General features: G+C 40.3%; 2 protein-coding genes across 2 annotated transcripts in view; one reads left to right on the forward strand and one right to left on the reverse strand.

Moving 5' to 3' along the window:
* LOC120041138 (small conductance calcium-activated potassium channel protein 2-like) overlaps window positions 1-12,510 on the forward strand; it is a 28,174-nt gene extending 15,664 nt beyond the window's left edge. Inside the window, exons 5-9 of the mRNA XM_038986087.1 lie at window positions 3,162-3,303; window positions 11,354-11,464; window positions 11,704-11,831; window positions 12,068-12,137; window positions 12,286-12,510. Coding sequence (XP_038842015.1) covers window positions 3,162-3,303; window positions 11,354-11,464; window positions 11,704-11,831; window positions 12,068-12,137; window positions 12,286-12,510 — 676 coding nt within the window. The remainder of the gene's footprint in view (window positions 1-3,161; window positions 3,304-11,353; window positions 11,465-11,703; window positions 11,832-12,067; window positions 12,138-12,285) is intronic.
* A 3,856-nt stretch (window positions 12,511-16,366) lies between these two features.
* On the reverse strand, window positions 16,367-23,550 carry LOC120041140 (40S ribosomal protein S27). Its single transcript, XM_038986092.1, has 4 exons — window positions 23,501-23,550; window positions 22,645-22,753; window positions 18,930-19,040; window positions 16,367-17,466 (listed from the first exon to the last, which is right to left on the reverse strand). Exons 1-4 carry the CDS (start codon window positions 23,504-23,506, stop codon window positions 17,438-17,440), a joined length of 255 nt encoding a protein of 84 aa, XP_038842020.1. The 5' UTR covers window positions 23,507-23,550; the 3' UTR covers window positions 16,367-17,437.
* Window positions 23,551-24,039: the final 489 nt, after the last annotated feature.

A 24,039-nucleotide genomic window follows, 5' to 3' on the forward strand; every position in this document is an offset into this window, starting at 1 on the left:
GCACCGATATGACATATTTGGCCGATACCAATATCCAATATTTTCCTTGCAAAACAAAACTATACCGATAACCGATATTTAAAATTGTTGCGGTCTTTTAAGCATTCTAGTACATTTAAATAGTTAACACACACAGACATGGATGCAGCGTTCTAAGGCACTGTATCTCAGTACAAGAGGCGTCACTACAGTCCCTGGTTCGAATCCAGGCTCTATCATAACCGGCAGTGAGAGTCCCATAGGGCGGCGCACAATTGGCCCAGCGTTGTCCGGGTTTGGCCGGGGTAGGCCGTCATTGTAAATAAGAATTTGTTATTTAACTGACTTGCCTAGTTAAGTAAAGGTTACACACACACACACCACTGACCCCAAACATTTTTTGTTGGCATTCACGTATGTCCCCATTACCAGTAAAACATAATCAAAACCTATTTCTTTCACTTACTTGCTGTGCTGTTTCGTTGTTCATTTCTTCAGTCGTTTCATTCTCAACCAGGATTTCTATGGAAGGCCATTTGGGTTTTTGCGTGTCAAAAACGATACACCAAATAAGCTTGTTGACCAATCAGGACCTGAATATGACTGCAAGTCACATAATAATTTAATGCATCCATAAATTTTTTGCGTAGTTATTACACATTGATTACACTATCACTCGTATTTCATATGTCAATTTCAACAATTTCACATTGTTTGCATCCGGGAGCTAGCTAGCTTTTTTTTATGACCAGCACTGTAGGTGCGCGAGACAATTTTACCAGCATCATAGCATACGTATCGATGAATCGTTGTGTATGCTATGATGCTGGTAAAATTGTCTCGCGCACCTACAGTGCTGGTCATAAAAAAAAGCTAGCTAGCTCCCGGATGCAAACAATGTTCTTCCCCAAAAACATAGCAAAACGACATGATCTGTTTCAGTAGCTATAGTTAGCTAGCTAACTGTATAGGTAGGTGTCATCATCATGTAGGTGTCATCATCTAAAATAACCCTAATTTATAAGCCAGTTCTTATTTGATTAATGGTGGTCGGACCCATCTATGTGAAGCTAGCCACAATATGGATTAGCCACAATAGTGGACTGAGGTTAGCCTTCAAAATAAAAGTATGGCATAATTCTACTATTTCCTCACTAACCAGATGAAGCTAGCAGGCTGATTTTAACGTTAGCTTTGGGCAACAGGGTTAAGTAGCTGGCTAGCTATTTATTTTCATGAACTGAAGTTCAATTTCAATAGGCGAACAACAAGTGGCAACCTAGCTAATACTTACTCACAAAGATTCCTAAATCATTGCTAAGAATAATGAAAATGACTGCAGTTTCTACTGGTCATTGTTTTCAGGCTGGTTGTATTGGTGCTAGCTAGGTACCAAGCTAAAGCTAGCTACCCCAGAAGTTGCGGTCAAACAAATTATGCTTTATTACAAACGCGGTATTATAAACACATTGTTCGTTGTTGGTGTTTGCAGACTTTTGTGTACAGCTTTGACAGTGCTACTGACCCAAACGGCATTCCATAGTATGTATGTCGTGAAGCTAATAGCAGTGACGCTATTACTGTGCAACTCTGGTAGGGCAACATCTGAAAAATAGCGCACTTGGTAGTGTGTACCGGTGCTCGACCAGTCGGCGAAAGCCAACATCACCCAGGACAGAGAAGGGTTGATTGTCAAGGGCAATGAATTCCATTTTCTTGGCTTTCTTACTCTTTCAAATGACTGCTCGACTTGTTGACTGCTCGATCCACACAGCAGACATTGTGGGCTAGGTTAGGGATGCTGTGTTGCAAGTGTAGTGTATGTTATATAGGTATGCACGGCAGCTTTGACATCGGTTTTTAACATCATGTTAAACTAGACATCGGGCCGATACCGATGTTGGCATTTTTAGCTAATATTGGCCAATTTCGATATGTTCACCGATATATTGTGCATCCCTAGAAAATATATTTCACAGCGGTTTAGATGGTACAATGATTTTCCACATAACGACTGCTTGTTTTGTCACATAAACAGAAATTAGGCGAACTATTTGAATTTTTGCAACCAGGAAATGGCGGCGCGATTTCTGTATATTCCACCTTTAATGTGGACTCAGTGACTCAGACTTGAGCACTTGGACCAGGACTCGATCACTGGGAGTCAGACTTTAGCCATAGGGACTGGTGACTCGGACTTGGGACCTGAGGTTCAGTGACTCGACTACATCACTGGGCGAAACAGTCATTAGCTCCCGTTCAAAGTCATTAGCACCCATTCTACTTTTGGATATCCATGTGGAACGTTGATAACAATGGCAATGACGCGACCGAGTGATGGAGGTGAAACCCATACTACTTTGCAGCACCTTCTGGTGATTCTCTCTCTTTCTCTCTCTCTGCTTGTGTGTGTCTGTTTGTTTTGTATGTAATGTGCTGTAGGCTGAATTAGGAATTTACATGGCCAGATAATTCTTATATAGGTGAATATAATATTATTCTTATGTTTTTTCATATTTCTGCTGTTGGGGAGAATGGGTTGTTATGTAGGAAGAAAAAAAAGTAGTAGGACAAGGCTATGTATGTTTGTGCACATGGAATTCAGTGATTCATGTTTACTATAGGTTAATGACTACAATGAAAGGGCATTTAGTTGAAAAATTGCCCACTGTTTTTGTCATTTTACAATAACTAGACTTAATCATTATTCAAATGACAAAAATTTGACTTAATGATATTTTAGTAAAAATTTGACTAAATCTAAAAAAAAGAGTGCCAAAATTAACACTGATTCCAAAGGTGCAGTGCACACTACACTACAGACAATGCACCTTTTAAAAGGTCATTTATACTTCAGCCGACATCCGCAACGTTTACTGTGAATGCAATCTCTGCAAACGTCTGGGAAATTACCTTTAAAAGATGCATTGTCGGTAGTACAGTGCGGCCATGCTGCAACGCGCCTTTCAATGAATCCCGGCCTTGGTGACTATAATGACTTGGACCAATCTGTGCTGTGTCTGACAAGATGGGCCCATCATAAGTTGTCAATCATATAACAAATACAATCAAATATCATACTCCTAGACTGAAACTAGTTTATTTGTTAAATGTTAATGTTAATATGATGAGTGGACAAGACAGAGGAAAGGCTGACCCATCATCCCTCCCCTGTCCTATAGACACCACAACTATAAGGACCTGAGCAGTAACTACATGGAGGCCCTGTGGATGGTCTCGGTCACCTTCTTGTCCATTGGTTACGGGGATGTTGTTCCCCACACCTACTGTGGCCGCAGCATCTGTCTACTCACTGGCATCATGGTAAGCAGTTTCTGCAAAATAGGAAAAGCTCTCGCACAGCTGAGTCGACTTGTTGCAGGTGCGTGGGAATAATTCAATGACATCTTTTTTTTAAATTGAAGAAAAAGGGATGGGCAGGTACAGTGCCTTCAGAAAGTATTCATACCCATTGACTTATTCCACATTTGTTATGTTACAGACTGAATTCAAAATGTATTAAATATTTTTTTTTATCTCCCCCATCTACACACAATACCCCATAATGAAAAAGTGAAAAAAGAATTTAGAAATGTTTGCAAATTTATTGAAAATGAAATACAGAAATCTCATTTACATAAGTATTCACAACCCTGAGTCAATACATGATAGAATCACCTTTGGGTAAGTCTTTAAGAGCTTTGCACACTTGTACATTTGCAAATTATACTTTTTTTTATTCTTCAAGCTCTGTCATGTTCGGTTGCGATTTTAGCATGTCAATCTTGGTGAGGCACACTCCCCCCCCATTTGTTTTTATGCATGCCAGCAAAGCCACTACACAACACAACACTAAACAATACATGAATTGCACTATAACGGTGACAAACGGTGCCCGCAAACTGTTAGGGCCTACATAAAGCTGTCCCAACAGCAGAGCTTTTCTTCAACACCATGCACTGAATCCTTACCACCTTGCTATCAGTGGAGCCTTGTCTGACAGCGAAGCAGTTCAATCAGCCTCATTTACTGGATTTTTTTAAAATCATAGCTGATATGCCTGACTTGCTTAAAACCTCTACGGACCCCCCATCCCGGATCATTCTCATCAGAAACGCTGACTAGAATAGCCTAGCCTAGCGCCACAGGGATATCATATAATTTCATGAAATCACAAGTCCAATACAGCAAATGAAAGATAAACATCTTGTGAATCCAGCCAACATGTCCGATTTTTAAAATGTTTTACAGCGAAAACACAACATATATTTGTTAGCTCACCACCATTTCCCCAAAAAAACTGCCATTTTTTCACCGCAAAGATAGCTTTCACAAAACCCACAAATAGAGATAAAATTAATCACTAACCTTTGAACAACTTCATCAAATGACAGTCTTATGACATCATGTTATACAATACATTTAGATTTTGTTCGATTATGTGCATATTTATAGCCAGAAATCGTGGTTTTACATTGGCGCCATGTTCAGAAATGGCTCCAAAACAGCCAGAATAATTACAGAGAGCAACGTGAAATACAGAAATACTCATCATAAAACTTTGATAAAAAATACATGTTGTACACATAATTAAAGATAAACATCTTGTGAATCCAGCCAACATGTCCGATTTTTAAAATGTTTTATAGCGAAAACACAACATATATTTATGTTAGCTCGCCACAACATCCAAAAACACACCGCCATTTTTTTCACAGAAAAGATAGCTTTCACAAAACCCACAAATAGAGATAAAATTAATCACTAACCTTTGAACAACTTCATCAGATGACAGTCATATGACATCATGTTATACAATACATTTATATTTTGTTCGATTATGTGCATATTTATAGCCAGAAATCGTGGTTTTACATTGGCGCCATGTTCAGAAATGGCTCCAAAATAGCGAAAGTAATTACAGATAGCAACGTGAAATACAGAAATACTCCTCATAAACTTTGATGAAAGATACATGTTTAACATATAATTAAAGATACACTGGTTCTTAATGCAACCGCTGTGTTAGATTTTAAAAAATAACTTTAGTAAAAAGCACAGCATGCAATAATCTGAGACAGCGCTCAGCCATTCTCCGCCATGTTGGAGTCAACAGAGTCAACAGAAATACGAAATAACATCATAAATATTCCCTTACCTTTGATGAACTTTCATCAGAATGCAGTGCCAGGAATCCTAGTTCCACAATAAATCGTTTTTTTGTTTTATAATGTCCATTACCTCTGTCGAATTAGCAACTTTGGCTAGCATGTGTCGTTCACGTGTCCAGAGAACTTTACGCGAATGAACGAAAACTTCAAAAAGTGATATTACAAATAGAATAAACTGGTCAAACTCAGTTGAGAATCAATCTTCAGGATGTCTTTCTCATATATATCCAATAACGTCCCAAACGGAGCATTTCTTCATGTCTATATAACGCAGTGCAGACAAAGACATCACATTCCCTCTGCGCGTGGCCAAGAACTGGAAATCTGCCTGACCACGCACTCCAAAGGCTCTCATCCGGTCCCACATGAAGCTATATGCTTCATTCCACGTTCTACTGCCTGTTGACATCTAGTGGAAGGCGTATGAAGTGCATACAGATCCATAAATATAGGAGAATTGAATAGGCGATGCCTTTCACAGCGACCCATTTCAGAATTTTCACTTCCTGTTTGGAACTTTGCCTGCCATATGAGTTCTGTTTTACTCACAGATATAATTCAAACAGTTTTAGAAACTTCAGTGTTTTCTATCCAATAGCAATAATAATATGCATATCATATGATCTAGGACAGAGTACGAGGCCGTTTAATTTGGGCAACAATTCATCCAAAAGTGAAAATGTCGCCCCCTAGTTCTTAAACAAATGTGGTTACTACTGACTCCTTGTGGATTTGTGTAAGTTGATAAGGAAAATACAATCATGAAGATCCACTTTTATATACAATATACCGATGCACAGACAGCGCATTGTGCAAACAAAACAACCCTTGCAATGGAATTACATGGGTCTATTACTGAACTTTTTGTTGAAAACAAGTATTTGAATGGGAAACATGGTTACAGACCCAACAACATTATATACTATCTCCTCCTCGTCAAGAAAAGCACGAGCTAATTATAATACACAAAGTAAGCAAAACAATTAAATAAGGAAAGGGACCAAATTATTAGGGTGAGGCACATGGACTACTAACAGCTTACTACACAACACACACTTAGTATTACTTTCTTAGCTATACATATCTCTCTGGCATATTACATTGTTTATGCAGCAGCATACAAGACATTTTTGGACTCACCATTGTTGTGGTGTGCTCAATTGAACAGGAAGGTGGCACGGCGGTCCTTCTTGTGGGCAAATTTTGTCATCAAAATCTGTCATTCTCTGGATTTATTGTGCTTTCAAGACAACTGGGAACTCTGCAAAAAAACAAGGTTGAATCATGACGTCAGTGATCTTACTAGAAAGAGGTCCGAGTTCCAGAATTGGAATTCCGAGTTGGATGACCGTTGAAAATGTATTTTCCCAGTCAGAGCTAATTTTTTTCAGAGTCCCAGTTATCTTAAACTCATAAGTCTGAGATTTCCTAGTTCCAAGTTTCCAGTTGTTTTGAACGCGGCAGAAGTCATGCTGGATTGACAGCATGGCCAATGGATTCAACCTTTTCTGGCCCATGGTGTTGCGTGTGAATGTTTATCCTTTTAAGCTTGGTAAAGAGACCCTTAAAACCCAGACCACACACCCTCTCAACCGAATAGCAGGCAGGGGAAGCAAAATAATGATTGTTGTGTAATGTTTATGTCCAATGGCAGTTGAGCACCGATACGTTTAAAAATGTCTCTTCATATGACAAGGATTGAAAAAGATTTGCCAGGAGATTGTCGACGTGATTCATGATGATTGACATGATCAGTCCAAAGCTACGGTAGACATAACGTGATTTTGCATAATTTTATCTGTGGCCAACAACCTTTAGCGTTCTTGGATAGACACTTCTATGGCAGCACCCAAGGAGGCTTGAACTGCCAAGCTCTCCCTGTAGATTCTGCAGTGACGTAGTGTCCCCATGAGTTACCAAACACTGAGCCAATCACGGCACAACTAAAGAAGATTACCAACGCCTATTTTCCACTGGCTGCCCCTCCACCACAGAAAGCACTGAGCTAGGCTGAAAAACCTGCATTTTGGAACTGCCTTACTCAAGAAAGCAAGTAAGAAACCATGTTTGTATGCGACTTTATTCACTCAATAAATGTGTTTTTACATTGTTTGCAAACATGTGACACAAATTAATGCCAATATAACATGCAAAACAGGCAACAAACCTGTAGCTAAACAGGTGTACCCTGAATGACAGGTCGCCACTGGCCAAGTTGGTTGTTGATCATCGCTACATGCCATTTTCAAGTCTTGCCATAGATTGTCAAGCCGATTTTAGTCAAACCTGTAATTAGGCCACTCAGGAACATTCAATGTTGTATTGGTATGCAACTCCAGTGTATATTTGGCCATGTGTTTTAGGTTATTGTCCTGCTGAAAGGTGCATCTGTCTCCCAGTGTCTGTTGGAAAGCAGACTGAATCAGGTTTCCCTCTAGGATTTTGCCTTTGCTTAGCTCTATTCCGTTTATTTTTATCCTAAAAAAAACTCCCTAGTCCTTGCCGATGACAACCATACCCATAACATGATACAGCCACCACCATGCTTGAAAATATGAAGAGTGGTACTCAGTGATGTATTGTGTTCGATTTGTCCCCAACATAACACTTTGGATTCAGGACATAAAGTTCATTTTTTTGCCACATATTTTGCTGTTTTACTTTAGTGCCTTATTGCAAACAGGATGCATGTTTTGGAATATTTTTTATTCTGTACAGGCTTCCTTTTAATGCTGTCATTTAGGTTAGTATTGTGGAGTAAGTACAATGTTGTTGATCCATCCTCTGTAACTGTTTTAAAGTCACCATTGGCCTCATGGTGAAATCCCTAAGCGGTTTCCTTCCTCTCCGGCAATTGAGTTAGGAAGTATTTTTGTAGTGACTGGGTGTATTGATACACCATCAAAAGTTTATTTTATAATTTCACCATGCTCAAAGCGATATTTAATGTCTGCTTTTGTCTTTTTTACCCATCTACTAATAGGTGCCCTTCTTTGCGAAGCACTGGAAAACCTCCCTGGTCTTTGTGGTTGAATCTGTGTTTGAAATTCACTGCTCGACTCAGTGACCTTACAGATATTTGTATGTGTGGGGTAGAGATGAGGTAGTCATTAAAACACTATGAGCACATTTTTACTCCTGAACTTATTTAGGTTTGCCATAACAAAGTTGACTCAAGACATTAAAGCTTTTCATTTTGTATTACTTTTTAAACCTTTCTAAAAACATAATTCCACTTTGACATTATGGGGTATTGTGTGTAGGCCAGTGATACAAAATGTCAATTTATTTCATTTAAAATTCAGGCTGTGCCTCCCGGGTGGCGCAGTGGTCTAGGGCACTGCATCGCAGCGCCAGCTGCGCCACCAGAGTCTCTGGGTTCGCGCCCAGGCTCTGTCGCAGCCGGCCGCGACCGGGAGGTCCGTGGGGCGACGCACAATTGGCCTAGCATCGTCCGGGTTAGGGAGGGTTTGGCCGGTAGGGATATCCTTGTCTCATCGCGCTCCAGCGACTCCTGTGGCAGGCCGGGCGCAGTGCGCGCTAACCAAGGGGGCCAGGTGCACGGCGTTTCCTCCGACACATTGGTGCGGCTGGCTTCCGGGTTGGAGGCGCGCTGTGTTAAGAAGCAGTGCGGCTTGGTTGGGTTGTGCTTCGGAGGACGCATGGCTTTCAACCTTCGTCTCTCCCGAGCCCGTACGGGAGTTGTAGCGATGAGACAAGATAGTAATTACTAGCGATTGGATACCACGAAAAGGGGGGTAAAAAAAAAATTAAAAAGAGAGAAAAAAATCAGGCTGTAACAACAAAATGTGAGAAAAAAAATCAAGGGGTGTGAATACTTTCTGAAAGCACTGTAATTGAGGTCATTAGCACAGTCTTCTTTTCCAATGCAGCCGTTTTTATCTCAATATCAAATAATTTCTGTGTCACAATTAAGTACCTTACTGTGATTGTTTTAAATTAAAATGGTCAAAAATAAACAAAAATAGCTTTTTAGGGGAGGGGAAAACTGATAACTAGCTGTCATTGGCAGAGCGGTTTGGAACTCTTTTTTTATTGGTCTATTAACTAATTCACCAGGCAGGCCAAAACGCCATCCCACCAAAGCAGGCTGAAATTTCAGGCGGTCTTTTCAAACAGCTCTGTCATCAGTCTTTTTTATTTAAATCATTTTGACAGTAACCCTCCAAAAAGTTATTCATAAACCTTTTTAATTTCCATATGTACTAGGAGGAAGCTAATTGTTTGATTCTTGGGCTTCAGGAATGTGACTGAAAAAGTTCCTAATGCCTGAAAAAGTAAAGAGGAACAAATTCCTTGGTCAAGGATACGACAGCGCCAGTGCGCCATCAGGCGCTATCGTGCATTAATTAATTTTGCCCCCCCCACACCAAACGCGATCACGACACACAGGTTAAAATATCAAAACAAACTCTGAACCAATGACATTAATTTGGGGACAGGTCGAAAAGCATTAAACATGTATGGTAATTTAACTAGTTAGCTTGCACTTGCTAGCTAACGTTAATTTGTCCTATTTAGCTAGCTTGCTGTTGCTAGCTAATTTGTCCTGGGATATAAACATTGAGTTGTTATTTTACCTGAAATGCACAAGGATCTCTACTCCGACAATTAATCCACACATAACACGGCCAACCGAATCGTTTCTGGTCATCTCTCCTCCTTCCAGGCTTTTTCATCGTTTAAATTATATGGTGATCGCATCTAAACTTTCATTGTATTACCACGACTACCGGCAAAACAGTTCGTCTTTCTATCACCCACGTGGGTATAACCAATGAGGAGATGGCACGTGGGTACCTGCTTCTATAAACCAATGAGGAGATGGGAGAGGCAGGACTTGCAGCGCGATCTGTGTCAGAAATAGGAACGACATCTATTTTAGCCCTTGGTGTCGCAGACGCTCGTTGGCGCGCGCAAGCAGTGTGGGTGCAATAATTGAATAACATGGATTTCTAAATTTATTTTGCGACGCTCGCACACGCGACGTGTCCGGTCTGGTCAGCATGTTAGGGGAGCTTACTCTGATTCAAAAGCGCATGTCAGACCGAGAGCATAATGCTTCTTAGGTAGTTCTTTAAGAGTTCTAGTTTAGAAGCGACAGTTACAGGGATGGTATAACAGCTTGATTGCCGTAACAACATTAGGGACTGTGCAGAAAGCAAGTGCCGCTTCAAATACAGCAGTTCTGCAAAATATTTAATTTAGCCTCTCATTCTCCTTAATTGCCGGCCTCAACACGTTACGGAAAGAGAATAACTGTATAGGAAGCTCTGGGGACAGATCATCTGGATACTGGACAGCCAATAAATTGATATATTCAAACAGATTATCATCTTGAGCGGTTTTTGAGGGCTTGAACAAAATAAGCGTTTTGCGATTTTGTTTATACTGGTGAACCGGCGTTGAGTTGTGTGATTGCAATATCAACAGTCCCTTATGTCTGATATATCTTGGCGTGCCTCATTCAAGACTAAGTTTAAATTGTGTGCAGGGCAATTTTTTCCTCATTGTTAGGCTATTTGATGTGTAATTCTTATAAAAAGTTTATAAACAGACGCTAAATACAGTATATAGGTATAGCTATTACACTGCAGAATTAAACAATCCCTAGTAAACTAGTGTTTTGAAGGTGGATTGACTATTATTTGGCATTAAGACTGGTTTTACACACAATAACTTTATATCATGCAGGTTCAGGTAGCCTATACAGGACAGTAGGTGTATATTTTTTAAAAAATTAATTGGTAGCTGATTAGTATACTGTTGCATCGAAAATATATTGAATTTACAACTTGAATTACTGAATAAGTAATTACATTATTGCCATCAGCCAGCAGTCTAAAAATGGCAGCATTGCGACGCCATATATAGCTTTGTGAAATGTTAGGCTCAACATGAGAAAATTATGACCAAATAGGCCGACCAATAAACATTTAGCAATGAGCTAAAGCAATGCTATACATGCCCTGGCACCACAGAAAGCCTATCATCGATTCAATAGGCATGCAGCCGCATAGACCTTGCAGAGGTCCAGAGAAAATGTGTTACTCCAGTGAGGGCAGTGTCATAATTTCACAGTATTATTCCAACCTCCTAATATGGAAATATATTTGACTGCACTGGGCCTTTAACCTTTGTTTATTTCTCTTTCACACACGTGCACAAACACACATACACAGGGGGCTGGTTGCACAGTGCTGGTGGTTGCCGTGGTTGCCAGGAAACTGGAGCTGACTAGGGCAGAGAAACATGTCCACAACTTCATGATGGACTCCCACTTTACAAAAGGGGTAAAACTCACCTGATTTAACATGTGAATGTATTCAATAGTGGTCTTTGGAACCTTGACTTAACATGTGATGTGAGATACAGTCAATGGTGGCCTGTAGTTGTATGAATCATGGCACCCTGTTCCCTATATAATAGTGCACCGATCTAAAGTAATACACTACGTAGGGAATATGGAGCCATTTGGGACGCAGGCATAGAAAACTGAGTGTTGGACGAGGAAACAATTGTTCTCTTCCAGATAAAAATTGCTGCTGCAAATGTACTGAGAGAGACTTGGATGATCTACAAACACACCAAGCTTGCCAGGAAGAGAGACCACTGCAGAGTACGCATGCACCAGAGGAAGCTGCTACTCGCCATCCACCAGTAAGGCACCAATCAGAACACACTTTCCCAAGTAACCCACCAATCAGCTTAGATATTCCCCTGAGATATCAATAAGGTCACACATTACATCACATGCCCAGGTGTTACAACTCTAGAACTTGTGAAACCCTAACTGTAATATAGAAATGGTCATTCTCTGGTCATCATGAATTGTATTTTCAATTTGTTGTACGTGTCCTGTGATCATTTCCGAATGTTAAATATCTTCTCCCCAGGCTGCGTGATGTGAAGATGGAGAGGAGGAAGTTGGCTGACCAGGCCAACACGCTTGTGGATCTCTGCAAGGTGAGACGGGCAGTCACCCCATAGGTTCACCCGCTACTGTTGCATCAACCAAATATGACCAATATTCTAGAGAAAGTAGCAATAAACTTTCTAAATCTTCTCATTGTCCCTTCATTCTTGGACCACTCTGCACCTCTTTCCCATGTAGATGCAGGATCTGATGTATGACATGCTGTCAGAAGTGAGTGGATTACGAGGGGACCTGGAAACACACATAAACAGTCTGCAGCAGAATGTGGAGGAGCTGAGAGAAGGCTTCAGGACTCTGATACCCCTCCTCTCCAGCACCCTCTCCACACAGAACTCTTCCATCCGCCACCTGCTAAGGGAGAGGGAAGAGCAGGCAGACATGGAGAATGGGAGGGCAGGATAGGTAAGATAGCAAGACAGATGGCAGGTATGGGTTGTGCATCATCACGGGAAGAGGTAGAGAGTGATGTGGAACAGTTGGGATCAGGATAATTATGGGATTTAGGTCAGGCTAGAATGAAATTAGATTAATTTTAGGCAGGAAATAAGGCTACATCAGGGATGCAAACTGGTGAGGGCACAAATTGGTAACGCTTTTGTTTTGCACTGAAACATGTAAAAAAAAAAAAAAAATGTTTGTTAAAATGCAGGTTTTAACTAATTAAACAAAGAATATGATCTAAATGATCGGTCTCTGTGTGTAAAATAGTGGTTAATGTGAACCTAACAACTAAACAAATGTAAAGAAAGCAATCCAATGTTATTTGTTGCCTAGACTTTACTGCAGATTACAGATTACACTAATATTGCAGTTAGCCATGACAGCCTTTATAACAGAACGCTTGTGACCACAAACACACATCTACATTTTTCACTTGGGGGGAAAAAAACATCTTAAGTAGAAATAGAATGAAACAAACAGGCACAAGTCTATATGTGTGCAAAAATAACATTCACTGAGTAAAACATGTAATAATCCCCCCTCACACGTGCTACTATCAAATCCAACACATCAAAAGCAATATCTTTGGGCTACACTGCATTGCAGTGGCGTGCCGTGGGCCTGGGGCCTTCAGTGAGGTCCTACACAGTCCCACCCGAATTAATCCACCTCTTATTACCATCATTATGATGCCATGGCTCTAGACACTATACATTTAGACAGAAACGCAGTATAACCAGGCGTTGCGTCACCTTGAAATTGACAAAAATTGACATTTTTTTTTAAAAACAGTGTTTACCCAAAAACATGACACAATCAATGAGTCTTTTCAATATTTCCCTTCACCTTTTCATTGTGATGCTCCGTTGCCCTGCTCGCTTGTTCGTTGAGCTGTAGATCCACTCGGGTGTCCCCAAAAGTTTTCAAAAGCACCATTGCTTGTAAGTGCCCAGCCGTACTTTGGTGTCTCGTTGCTGCCTTGGTTAGACTAGGCATTCCCAGCAGTACAGTTTGCAGTGCTTCTCGGAGCCTGAGCCATTGATAGCGCTCGTAGTTGGAACTTTGAAAGTGGCGAACGAACCCCTTTCCCGCCTGTGACAGGCTTTGTAGCGTCGGCGTCGGGCGACCTCTCCTTACAATGTCTAACTTTTCTTGAAAAGTTCGTCTTGAGAATGGCGTTATAATTATATCCTCGACCAAATCGATATCTTCTCCTCCTTCCGCCATTGTGGGTTGAAAAAACAGCTTAGTAGTACGCGAATTAATTCATTTATCAAATTCAGTTTCTGCATAGAGGTTCTGCATAGACCTGCCCATAGGACCTGCCTCTCAATATTGGTAATCCAATCAAAAGACGTGCACGCACTACACCTGCTAGCTGGCTCCTGTGTAACACTGGAGCCAGCCAGCAGGCGTACAATAGCCAACTCTGAAGCTGATTGGTTGACACTAAATTTTCATTTCCATTCACTTTAAGCTACAAGCGCCCGCACTGTTGATTCTGAAGGCCTGAGGGCAGATTTTAGACCCCTGGCAACACATGATGGCTGAACATGATTGGATAAAAGATCTAACATAAAGACCAGCCCTCCAAATCTCAACCTGGGGCTGGAAGCAGTGCAACCAAGAGGAAAGCTATGAAATGATGAGTATAACTCTTACTCTGGCGAATAATTTAATACATATATGTGGGAAAATATATATATTTTAAAAATATATTCTGATGATGTTTAGGTTAGCAGAGAAGCCCTTGCTGGCCCTGACGGCCCACCACTGCTGCATTGTACACTTTCTGCCTGTGGAAAGTTTCTTCTACAATGTCCCAGTAGAGCATGATACCCTTTGTTGGCATAACTGATCTCTTTCAGGCAGAGAGTACACCTGGCATAACCCTTTTTATCCACTGTATTGAAAAAGTGAGAAAGAGGGAAAGTGTGTGGTGTTTCTTTCACCTAGTGGCATCCAGCTTAAGCCAGGCCCAGCTCCAGCTCCACTTGTTTAACAAGCAACGTCTCATTTTCACCTAATTCTCATTCTGAAAATTAACCACATACTGTAAAGGGAAAACATTAGTTCACAGATAACGTTAGTAGTTAGCTAGTTAACATGTCACACAGCAACTAACACGTTATAACTTGAGGAACGGCAAAGAGGCGTATGTTACCAGTTAATATTATAGCGAATTGGTCTGGTTTACTAACGTTAGCTCATCTGATGTAACGTTAACTATTTTCACACCATGAAGCTAGCAAAATACTTAACAATGTTAACAATACTTGTTCCACCACACTTTCTCCCTCACCTCAAACTTTCCAAATACCAGTTGTTTTTCGGTTACAGCTCATGAAGTATGCTTCATCACCTTCTCACCTACCTCTTAGCTATCGTTCAGGGGACGGGCTGTTGTAAATTAACTGCCTTTCAACTCTCTCGCTGTCTTTCCACGGCGCGCGGTGATGCGCTGTAACTAGCCAATCTCTTCAGTCGCGTGCTGCATTCTGTTATGTGAACGCTTGGCTGAGCCTTGGATACAGACAGTATTGCTCCAAACGCACATCACTAGTTCGCTTACAGCCAGTAGTCATCTAAAGCCCCCCCACGACCAACATTTTCTCGTCGGATCTACACGAACCACGTAGGTCACCTATTTTTTATTCAAAACGGCGAATTTCGTCAAAAGGTGACTAGTTTGCATCCCTGGGCTACATACCATTTTATGGGTGTAACATGTTAAAAGGTGGAACATTTTTATGCAATTTCATAAGAGTAACTAAATAAAGCAGTAAGTGGATGGAATTTAACTGTAGAATACATATTTCACCCATTTTGGAAATCTTTCCACAAAAAAACACTACTCTTGACATTACCCGAATAACAACTCAAGTGTATATTGTTTTGTTAGCCAGCATGTGCACGGAGTGTCTACTAATAGGTTGTAAATAGAATATTTTCCAGAGCTTCATAATTGTAATTATGAAAAATGTATTCAGTTGTAATTTCACAGTAAGTGAAAGGTAAGTTTACGTATTAACTCCAAATATATACTTTTTACTGAAAATTTTATAATTATTTCTAACATTAAATTAAGTTATATGCACTTTGTCAGACAAGTCCTATTTTGGTGTCAAATTGTTCAACTTAAAGGGCAATTCCACCAGTATTCAAACTCCATCTCCAGCACCAAACCAGTGTCCACATATGTAAAAACAGCGCATTTCTTGTCTTAAAAAATGGGGTAAGATAGATGCCGTGTTCAAAAGAACTGGGAAATCTGGGGGGGATCGTTTTGAACGGTCAGCAAACTCAGAATTCCAAGTCGGAAACTCTGACATCTTTCTAGAGCGCAGACTTTCCGACCTGGAGATCACAGACATCATGTTGTCTTAAACACCTTAAAAGTAAAAAGTTATTTTCAAAACCTGCAATGAGTTTCTAGGCCAATGGAGGGTATTTTCTTGCTCCCCACTTCACCACAAATCTCATAGTTGGGAAATCAGTTCTTAAAATGGCTTAACTTTTGATTTCATCAGGTAGAACTTGGCATTTATTTCTACAAAACTTAGAAATGTGCCATTTTCACATTGACACTTGTGCTGGATAATGAAAATGAAATTGAAAAGCTTCCCTTTAAGTAGCCCATGACAAATGGTTACTTGATATTTTCTTTAAATTAAGCACTCACCAAATTGTAACTGGCTATGAAAACATATGCAAATAGCCCAACTGGGTAATTATCACAAAACTAACATTTGACCCCAAAATTGATCAAGTGTAATTTCACCAAATTTTCATTGATCACTGAGATTAGGATCCGTACTTATCCATTTCCTTTTCTTTCTTTAATCAGATTATGCATTTGACAATTCCCACAACATTCTCATTACCGCAACAGTTTGTCCAATAAAAGTAAACAAATCAACTTCGGATAGAACATTGTTCCCCTTGTGAAAAGACCAGAATTAAACTGAAAATACAAATATTGAAATTTTAATTACACAATAAAATTCACATCACTTTCCTAATTGGAGCTTTTCTTGCCGTTTCAGTAATGAGAAGACCAAGTTGGTTAAAGGGGTTGTTTGAGAATAAGAACCTCATTCTGAAGGCGTATAAGCAAATACATTTACTTGTGTTCATCTAAGGACTACTCCTCTTGATCATGCATTATATGTGAATAACCTGAACTGATTTTAAAGTTCCTGTAAAAACAAGTGTGATCTCACAAAGTGAGATGCATGTTGACAGACACTACATAATATTATCGTTTAATGTATACTTAAACTAGTATATCGTTTTGTTATTTATGGACAAACTACAGCAGTTTTATTCAAAGAAATTACGTTTTTCTAAAGTAAAATTGTATTAAATGACTCGAGAATTTAATCCGAAAAAGGTAATGAAAACTGAAAATGTACAGAATTCATGCGAGAACGTACAATTCAAAATAAGACACTTTGACAAAAATGTTGACCTTAGTCCTCATAATGATAGTTGATTTTTGCAAACGCATCATGGTTTTGTAACTCAATTTGCTACAGACATGTATATTTATTTATAAAAAATAAAAATAAAAAAAACTGGTTTCATGTGAATTACCCAACTGATGTGGATTAAAACATTTCAATCCCAATTTATACAAATATTGAAAAGGATTCAAAAAAGTACAAACCACCAATTCTTTAGCCAAAACAATTGTATTAAAAGAGATTGGGTTGAAGAGTTCAGTTACTGCAACAAAGTGGACTTTGTTGAATGAGTAATCCCATCTGGTGTCCAGGCATCATGAGCACTTCTGGATCAGTCTTTCTTGGATGCAGTGGGTTCTGTATCGAGGCTGGAGTCGCTGAGATCAACATGTCCAACCCCTCCTCTTACACTTCTCTTACAACTAATGCTGCTTCCTCCTGAATGAGCACCCTGATGGAAAGAGAAAATGACAGAGTCAGGCCACTAAGAATCTGAGGAGAGAGTTGCGGGGAGCAGTGTGAAACCAAATGAACATTTATAGCACCTTGTGCTAAACTGTCAGATTGAATGGCACTAAAGCTTTCACTGCCAAAACAATCATTTAAAATCTTCTAAGTCTATAGTAAGGTTACGCAATGTTTGAATGGAATTGTCCGACATGATTGTGTTCAGGTGCTGGGCCTCCTGAGTGGCGCAGCGGTCTGAGGAGTCACTACAGACCCGCGTTCGATCCCAGGCTGTGAACCGAGACCCACGATGCGGCGCACAATTGGCCCAGCGTCATCCGGGTTAGGGGAGGGTTGGTGCGGTTGGCTTCCGGGTTAAGCGAGCAGTGTGTCAAGAAGCAATGCGGCTTGGCAGGGTTGTGTTTTGGAGGACGCATGGCTCTCGACCTTCGCCTCTCGAGTCCGTGAAGTTGCAGCGATAGGACAAAACTGTAACCACCAATTGGATATGACGAAATAAAGGGGGTATTCAAGTAAAAAAAATTATATCTAATATACATTTTTTAAATGATTGTGTTAAAGTGCTTTTGAAGTCAGAAAAAATCTTCAACCAATACAATTCAAGCTAGCTTGATAAGATAAGCTAGCTAACGTTGCTAATAATACAGTTAGCTAGCTTGCTTAACATTGACAATGTTCAAACTAGCTACATTATCCACATTAATACGTTTGTCAAAAACTACTTTGTCATCTTTTGGTTTAAAGGGTGCGAGGTCAGTGGTGAAACGTCACAACTCAGGTAACATTTTCTCTGTTTCCCACTTGTAATAACGACTTGGAGGACCGCTCAAGTGTAACTTTCCAGTCGGAACTCTGATTGCACATGAAGGCCCTTAACTACATAAATAGACATTGCTGCAGTACCTAAAACTGCTGGAGACACCGCTCCACCCCTCCAAAGACACAAGGGGGCACACACACTAGTGATGTGCGGATTTACCCAACCTGCAGTCCCTTAGGTTATATATGGGGGGCGCGCGGGTTTAGGGTCATGAAATATTGTGTGGATGAAAGGCAGATGGGTGGCGGGCGGGTTGAATGAAGTGAAAACAATGCAGTAAAATCCATAAATGTATAATTGTGAGATTAATATCTATAGACTACCTAGAGTTTTTTTTTCTATATTTTTATCTGGCATTAATGCATAAGCCTAAGCTTTAGGGCCTAATTTTACACGCTCCAACTTGCCAAATGCTTTTTGAAACATGGGAATAAAAAGTTACAAATCGACCCACCGAAGCAAAAAAAGAACACAAGGGAACCAACTGTACAGCGCATTTTCTATATTTGCGGGTTAGGGTTGGGTGCGGGCTTCAGATTTTCTAACAGATCAGGCAGTTACAGACGGGTTATTAGCAATTGCTAGTGGGTGCAGGTGAACCCACACAAAATGATGAGACTACTAACCCTCTGTGAGACGTGCTTTGCCTCCAGTGGGCTGACACAGAACTGTGGAGCAACCCACACACAGCACAACCGTCTGGGCGTGGCTGAACACCGTTGTGATCTTGTAGCATCCTGAGGGAAACAAAAATACAATCATTAAGACACCAGGGCTCTAGACTAGGGTTGTGGTGGTCACAATCAGCCGCCGGTGATTGTCAAGCAAATAACTATCATCTCATGATAATTGACCGTTAATTAACAAACACATTTAGAATCTCCTGGCTTCCACACGCAGCGTACAAGCCACTGATGCAGACCTTTGGAACATTTACATTTTAAGAAGTCTAATAAATCCTTGTAATATTGCCTACACCTTCACAAATCCATTATTTTAGATAGACTACATTTTCATGTTTATTTAGACCCATTTCAAAAGTAGTCCATTTCAAATGAACAGAATAGCATACTCTGAGTTGTCCTTATGTTAGGTCCTAATCTGGCTATGCCATATGGCCGTGGGCTACACTATTTGTTTAGAATTCCGTGGCATTTTATAGTATGAAAAATACAATTGAACAAAGCTGAATAAAATAAAGGATATTTTCTCCAAAAGATTTGAGGGAGTGCGTACATGAGGCTATTCTGTGTTGAGCAGTTAAAGAAATAGGTACTCCTACAGTGCATTCGGAAAGTATTCAGACCCCTCAACCTTTTATCAAAAAAAAAGTTTGAGCCTTATTCTAAAATTGATTAAATAAAAAAAATGTTCCTCATCAATCTACACACAATATCCTATAATGACAAAGCAAAAACAGGTTTAGACATTTTTGCAAATGTATTAAATAAAAATACCTTATTTACAAAAGTATTCAGACCCTTTGCTATGAGATTCGAAAAGGTGCTTCCCGTTTCCATTGATCATCCTTGAAATGTTTCTACAGCTTGACATTTTTGCAAATGTATTTTTTTTTTTTTACTGAAATATCTTCTTTGAGTATTCAAACCCTTTGCTATGAGACTAAATTGAGCTCAGGTGCATCCTGTTTCCATTGATCATCCTTGAGATGTTTCTACCACTTGATTGGAGTCCACCTGTGATAAATTCAATTGATTGGACATGATTTGGAAAGGCACACACCTGTCTATGTAAGGTCCAACAGTTGACAGTGCATGTCAGAGCAAAAACCAAGCCATGAGGACGAAGGAATTGTCCGTAGAGCTCCAAGACAGGATTGTGTTGAGGTACAGATCTGCGGAAGGGTACCAAAAATGTTCTGCCGCATTTGATATCTCCATCATTCTTAAAATGGAAGAATTTGGGAACAACCAAGACTCTTCCTAGAGCTGGCCGCTAGGCCAAACTGAGCAATCCGCAGAGGAAGGCCTTGGCCACTCCTCAGTAAAAAGGCACAACAGCCCACTTGGAGTTTGCCAAGAGGCACCTAAAGGACTCTGACCATGAGAATAAGATTCTCTGGTCTGATGAAACCAAGATTGAACTCTTTGGCCTGAATGCCAAGCTTCACGTCTGGAGGAAACCTGGCCCCATCCCTACGGTGAAGCATGGTAGTGACAGCATCATGCTGTGGGGATGTTTTTCAGCTGCAGGGACTGGGACACTAGTCAGGATCGAGGGAAAGATGAATGGAGCAAAGTAGAGAGATCCTCGATGAAACCCTGCTCCAGAGCACTCAGGAACTCAGACTGGGGCAAAGGTTCACTTTTCAACAGGACAACGACCCTAACCACACAACGCAGGAGTAGCCCAGCCAGAGCCCAGATTTGAACCCGATCGAACATTTCGGGAGAAAACTGAAAATAGCTGTGCAGCGACGATCCACATCCAACCTGACAGAGCTTGAGAGGATCTGCAGAGAAGAATGGGAGAAACTCCCCAAAGACATGTGCCAAGCTTGTAGTGCCATACCCAAGAAGACTCAAGGCTGTAATGGCTGCCAAAGGTGCTTCAACAATGTAAAGGGTCTGAATACTTACACTACCGTTCAAAAGTTTGGGGTCACTTAAATGTCCTTGTTTTTTAAAGAAAAGCACATTTTTGTCCATTAAAATAACATCAAATTGATCAGTGTAGACATTAATGTTGTAAATGACTATTGTAGCTGATTTTTAATGGAATATCTACATAGACGTACAGAGGCCCATTATCAGCAACCATCACTCCTGTGTTCCAATGGCACGTCGTGTTAGCCAATCCAAGTTTATCATTTTAAAAGGCTAATTGATCATTAGACAATCCTTTTGAAATTGTTAGCACAGCTGAAAACTGTTGTCCTGATTAGAGAAGCAATAAAACTGGCTTTTTTTAGACTAGTTGAGTATTTGGAGCGTCAGCATTTGTGGGTTTGATTACAGGCTCAAAATGGCCAGAAACAAAGAGCTTTCTTCTGAAACTTGTCAGTCTATTCTTGTTCTGAGAAATAAAGGCTAGTCCATGCGAGAAATTGCCAAGAAACTGAAGATCTTGTACAACACTGTGTACTACTCCCTTCACAGAACAGTGTAAACTGGCTATAACCAGAATAGAAAGAGTGGGAGGCCCCGGTGCACAACTGAGCAAGAGGACAAGTACATTAGAGTGTCTAGTTTGAGAAACAGATGCTCACAAGTCCTCAACTGGCAGCTTCATTAAGTAGTACCCGCAAAACACCAGTCTCAACGTCAACAGTGAAGAGGCGACTCCGGGATGTTGGCCTTCTAGGCAGAGTTTCAAAGAAAAAGCCATATCTCAGACGGGCCAATAAAAAGAAAAGATTAAGATGGGCAAAAGAACACAGACACTGGAACTCTGCCTAGAAGGCCAGAATCGCGGAGTCGCCTCTTCAGACTTAAATAGCCATCACTAGCACCTTAGGGGCTGCTGCCCTATATACATACTTGAAATCACTGGCCACTTTAATAATGGAACACATTTTGCATCTCATATGTATATACTGTATTCTATTCTAAGCCGCTCCGACATCATCCAAATATTTATATATTCTTAATTCCATTCTTTTAGATTTGTGTGTATTGTTGTGACATTTTTTGATATTACTGCACTGTTGGAGCTAAAAACACAAGCATTTCACTACACCCGCAATAACATCTGCTAAACATGTGTATGTAACCAATCAAATTTGATCATCATGAGGCCTACTTTGCAGTCAACATTTATTGGGAAGGTTTTTTGGGAAAGCCTCTACAAAATGTTCAAACAGCGCATGACGACAATTGTGCTTCACATAGATTAAACCAAGACTACAGACCAAACTTTGAATACTTGGTCTGCATACCCATTGTTGATTGAATAAATCTTGATAATATATATATATTTTTAAAAGCTAACTGTGAACCAAAAACTAACGTGATCAGATACATTTTTCCCCTGGCACCCTAGCGGCCAATTCAAAATTGATTTGTCGCACTGCCAAGTCAAAGTGTCCCAAATGCCAGTGTTCTGGTCGCAGTTGAGTCCTGCACACTTGTAGTACAATTACATGCCACACTGCATCATCTGAAACCAGAGTCATTAGTGCCTGTGGTGTATTCACGACAGCACACAGTAGCAAAAGGACCAAAAACAAGGTTATCTTAAATGGACAAATACTACTAGGTCCCTCGTTTCAGCAAATATGCTTCGCAGTAAATACAGTCATAAGTACTGAACTCATTATGCTACAGACAAGGTGGCTGATTCAAACGCATAAATGCAATGAAGGAAACAATGGGGACCTACCTGGGCACTTAACATCCATGAAGTAGGAGTTCGGGCTCTGGACAAGACGCTTCTTCTTGTGGCTCCTCTTCTCCTCCTCAGGGGATGGGTGCAATAAGTCTTTTGCGAGCTGCAGGATAGAGTGGACAAGCAAGACTGCTTAGAAAATTACATTTAGTTTGAGTAGATAAGCAATTGTCACTTGTAAGCAGTTGCCCTACAAGTGACAATAAGGCAGTGCATTTAACATTTTAGTCAATTAATTGACACCCTAATCCTGAGCAAACTATGAATGATATCGACATGCAGTCAGATAGGTACACAACACATGCGATAGTGTTTCGCTCAAAGCCAGATGAGTTGCACACGAACTAGAAAATGTAATTAGAACAGGGACCTTCCTGCGAGTGATAATTGCAATGAATTTGCAATCTAAAACCTATCATACTGCCTAGATTTCTTGTTCACTAGATTAGATATCGTCAACGTTGACCAACGGTCTTCCCTTTCCTTATCCGAGGAAATAAAATACACGTCACCTGTTATTTGAGCTATATCTGCACTACACTTTCTACGAGATCATTCAATATAGTGGATGCAATTGCACGTATATTCAGACATATGGTAGCTCGTGTTACATTCTCAGGTTACTCATCTCCATGTTTGCGATATGTACGCCGCCATCTTGTATCACACTGCGCTACTAATCAGCGCGTATAAGAGATTATGATAATACCTCGACACTGACTGGAACGACAGAGCTCAAACACACAACAGTCAAAACACGAATTAATTATGCATTGACTGACTCCAAGATTGTCATTCAAAGACCCATGTTAACGATAAAAGTGTGATTATGTCAGGCTCCGGTACTCACTGGCATGTTTGCGAAGAAATAGCAGTTGCCTGAAAGAAGGCATGATCGGAAACAAGGGGTTTCTATTGACGCTACTTTGGTGCACGGGCAGGAAGTGAGTGAATTGAATGAAGTTGGTGGACATATTTGTAAGGTCAAAACTAGTTTATTGACAGATATAACACGTTTTCAATTAAGGTAGATATTAAGCCACCAGATGCATTTTATTGATCAGACCTCTCTCGAAATTTCATATTCCCAGCCCCATGGATGACAGAATACGTCACAATCCATAGGCCTACCCTACATAACATTCAAAATAATGATTGTGAGTGATTACACTCATCACAATGAGTGATTGTGACACTGACTGTTCTGTTTACATCCCTAAATATGAACATTGATTTAGTAATAAAATCTATGTTCCTTACTGTAAAACATATTACAGCATCCCTGCTGTAAATGTACAGGGATGCTGTAATGTTTTACAGTAAGGAAAATAGTACTGTAAATTATATTATAGCATCTCGGGTGTAAAGAAAAATATCAGTATTAAACTG

This window comes from Salvelinus namaycush, unplaced genomic scaffold, assembly GCF_016432855.1.
Source record: "Salvelinus namaycush isolate Seneca unplaced genomic scaffold, SaNama_1.0 Scaffold41, whole genome shotgun sequence".
Lineage (NCBI taxonomy): Eukaryota > Metazoa > Chordata > Actinopteri > Salmoniformes > Salmonidae > Salvelinus > Salvelinus namaycush.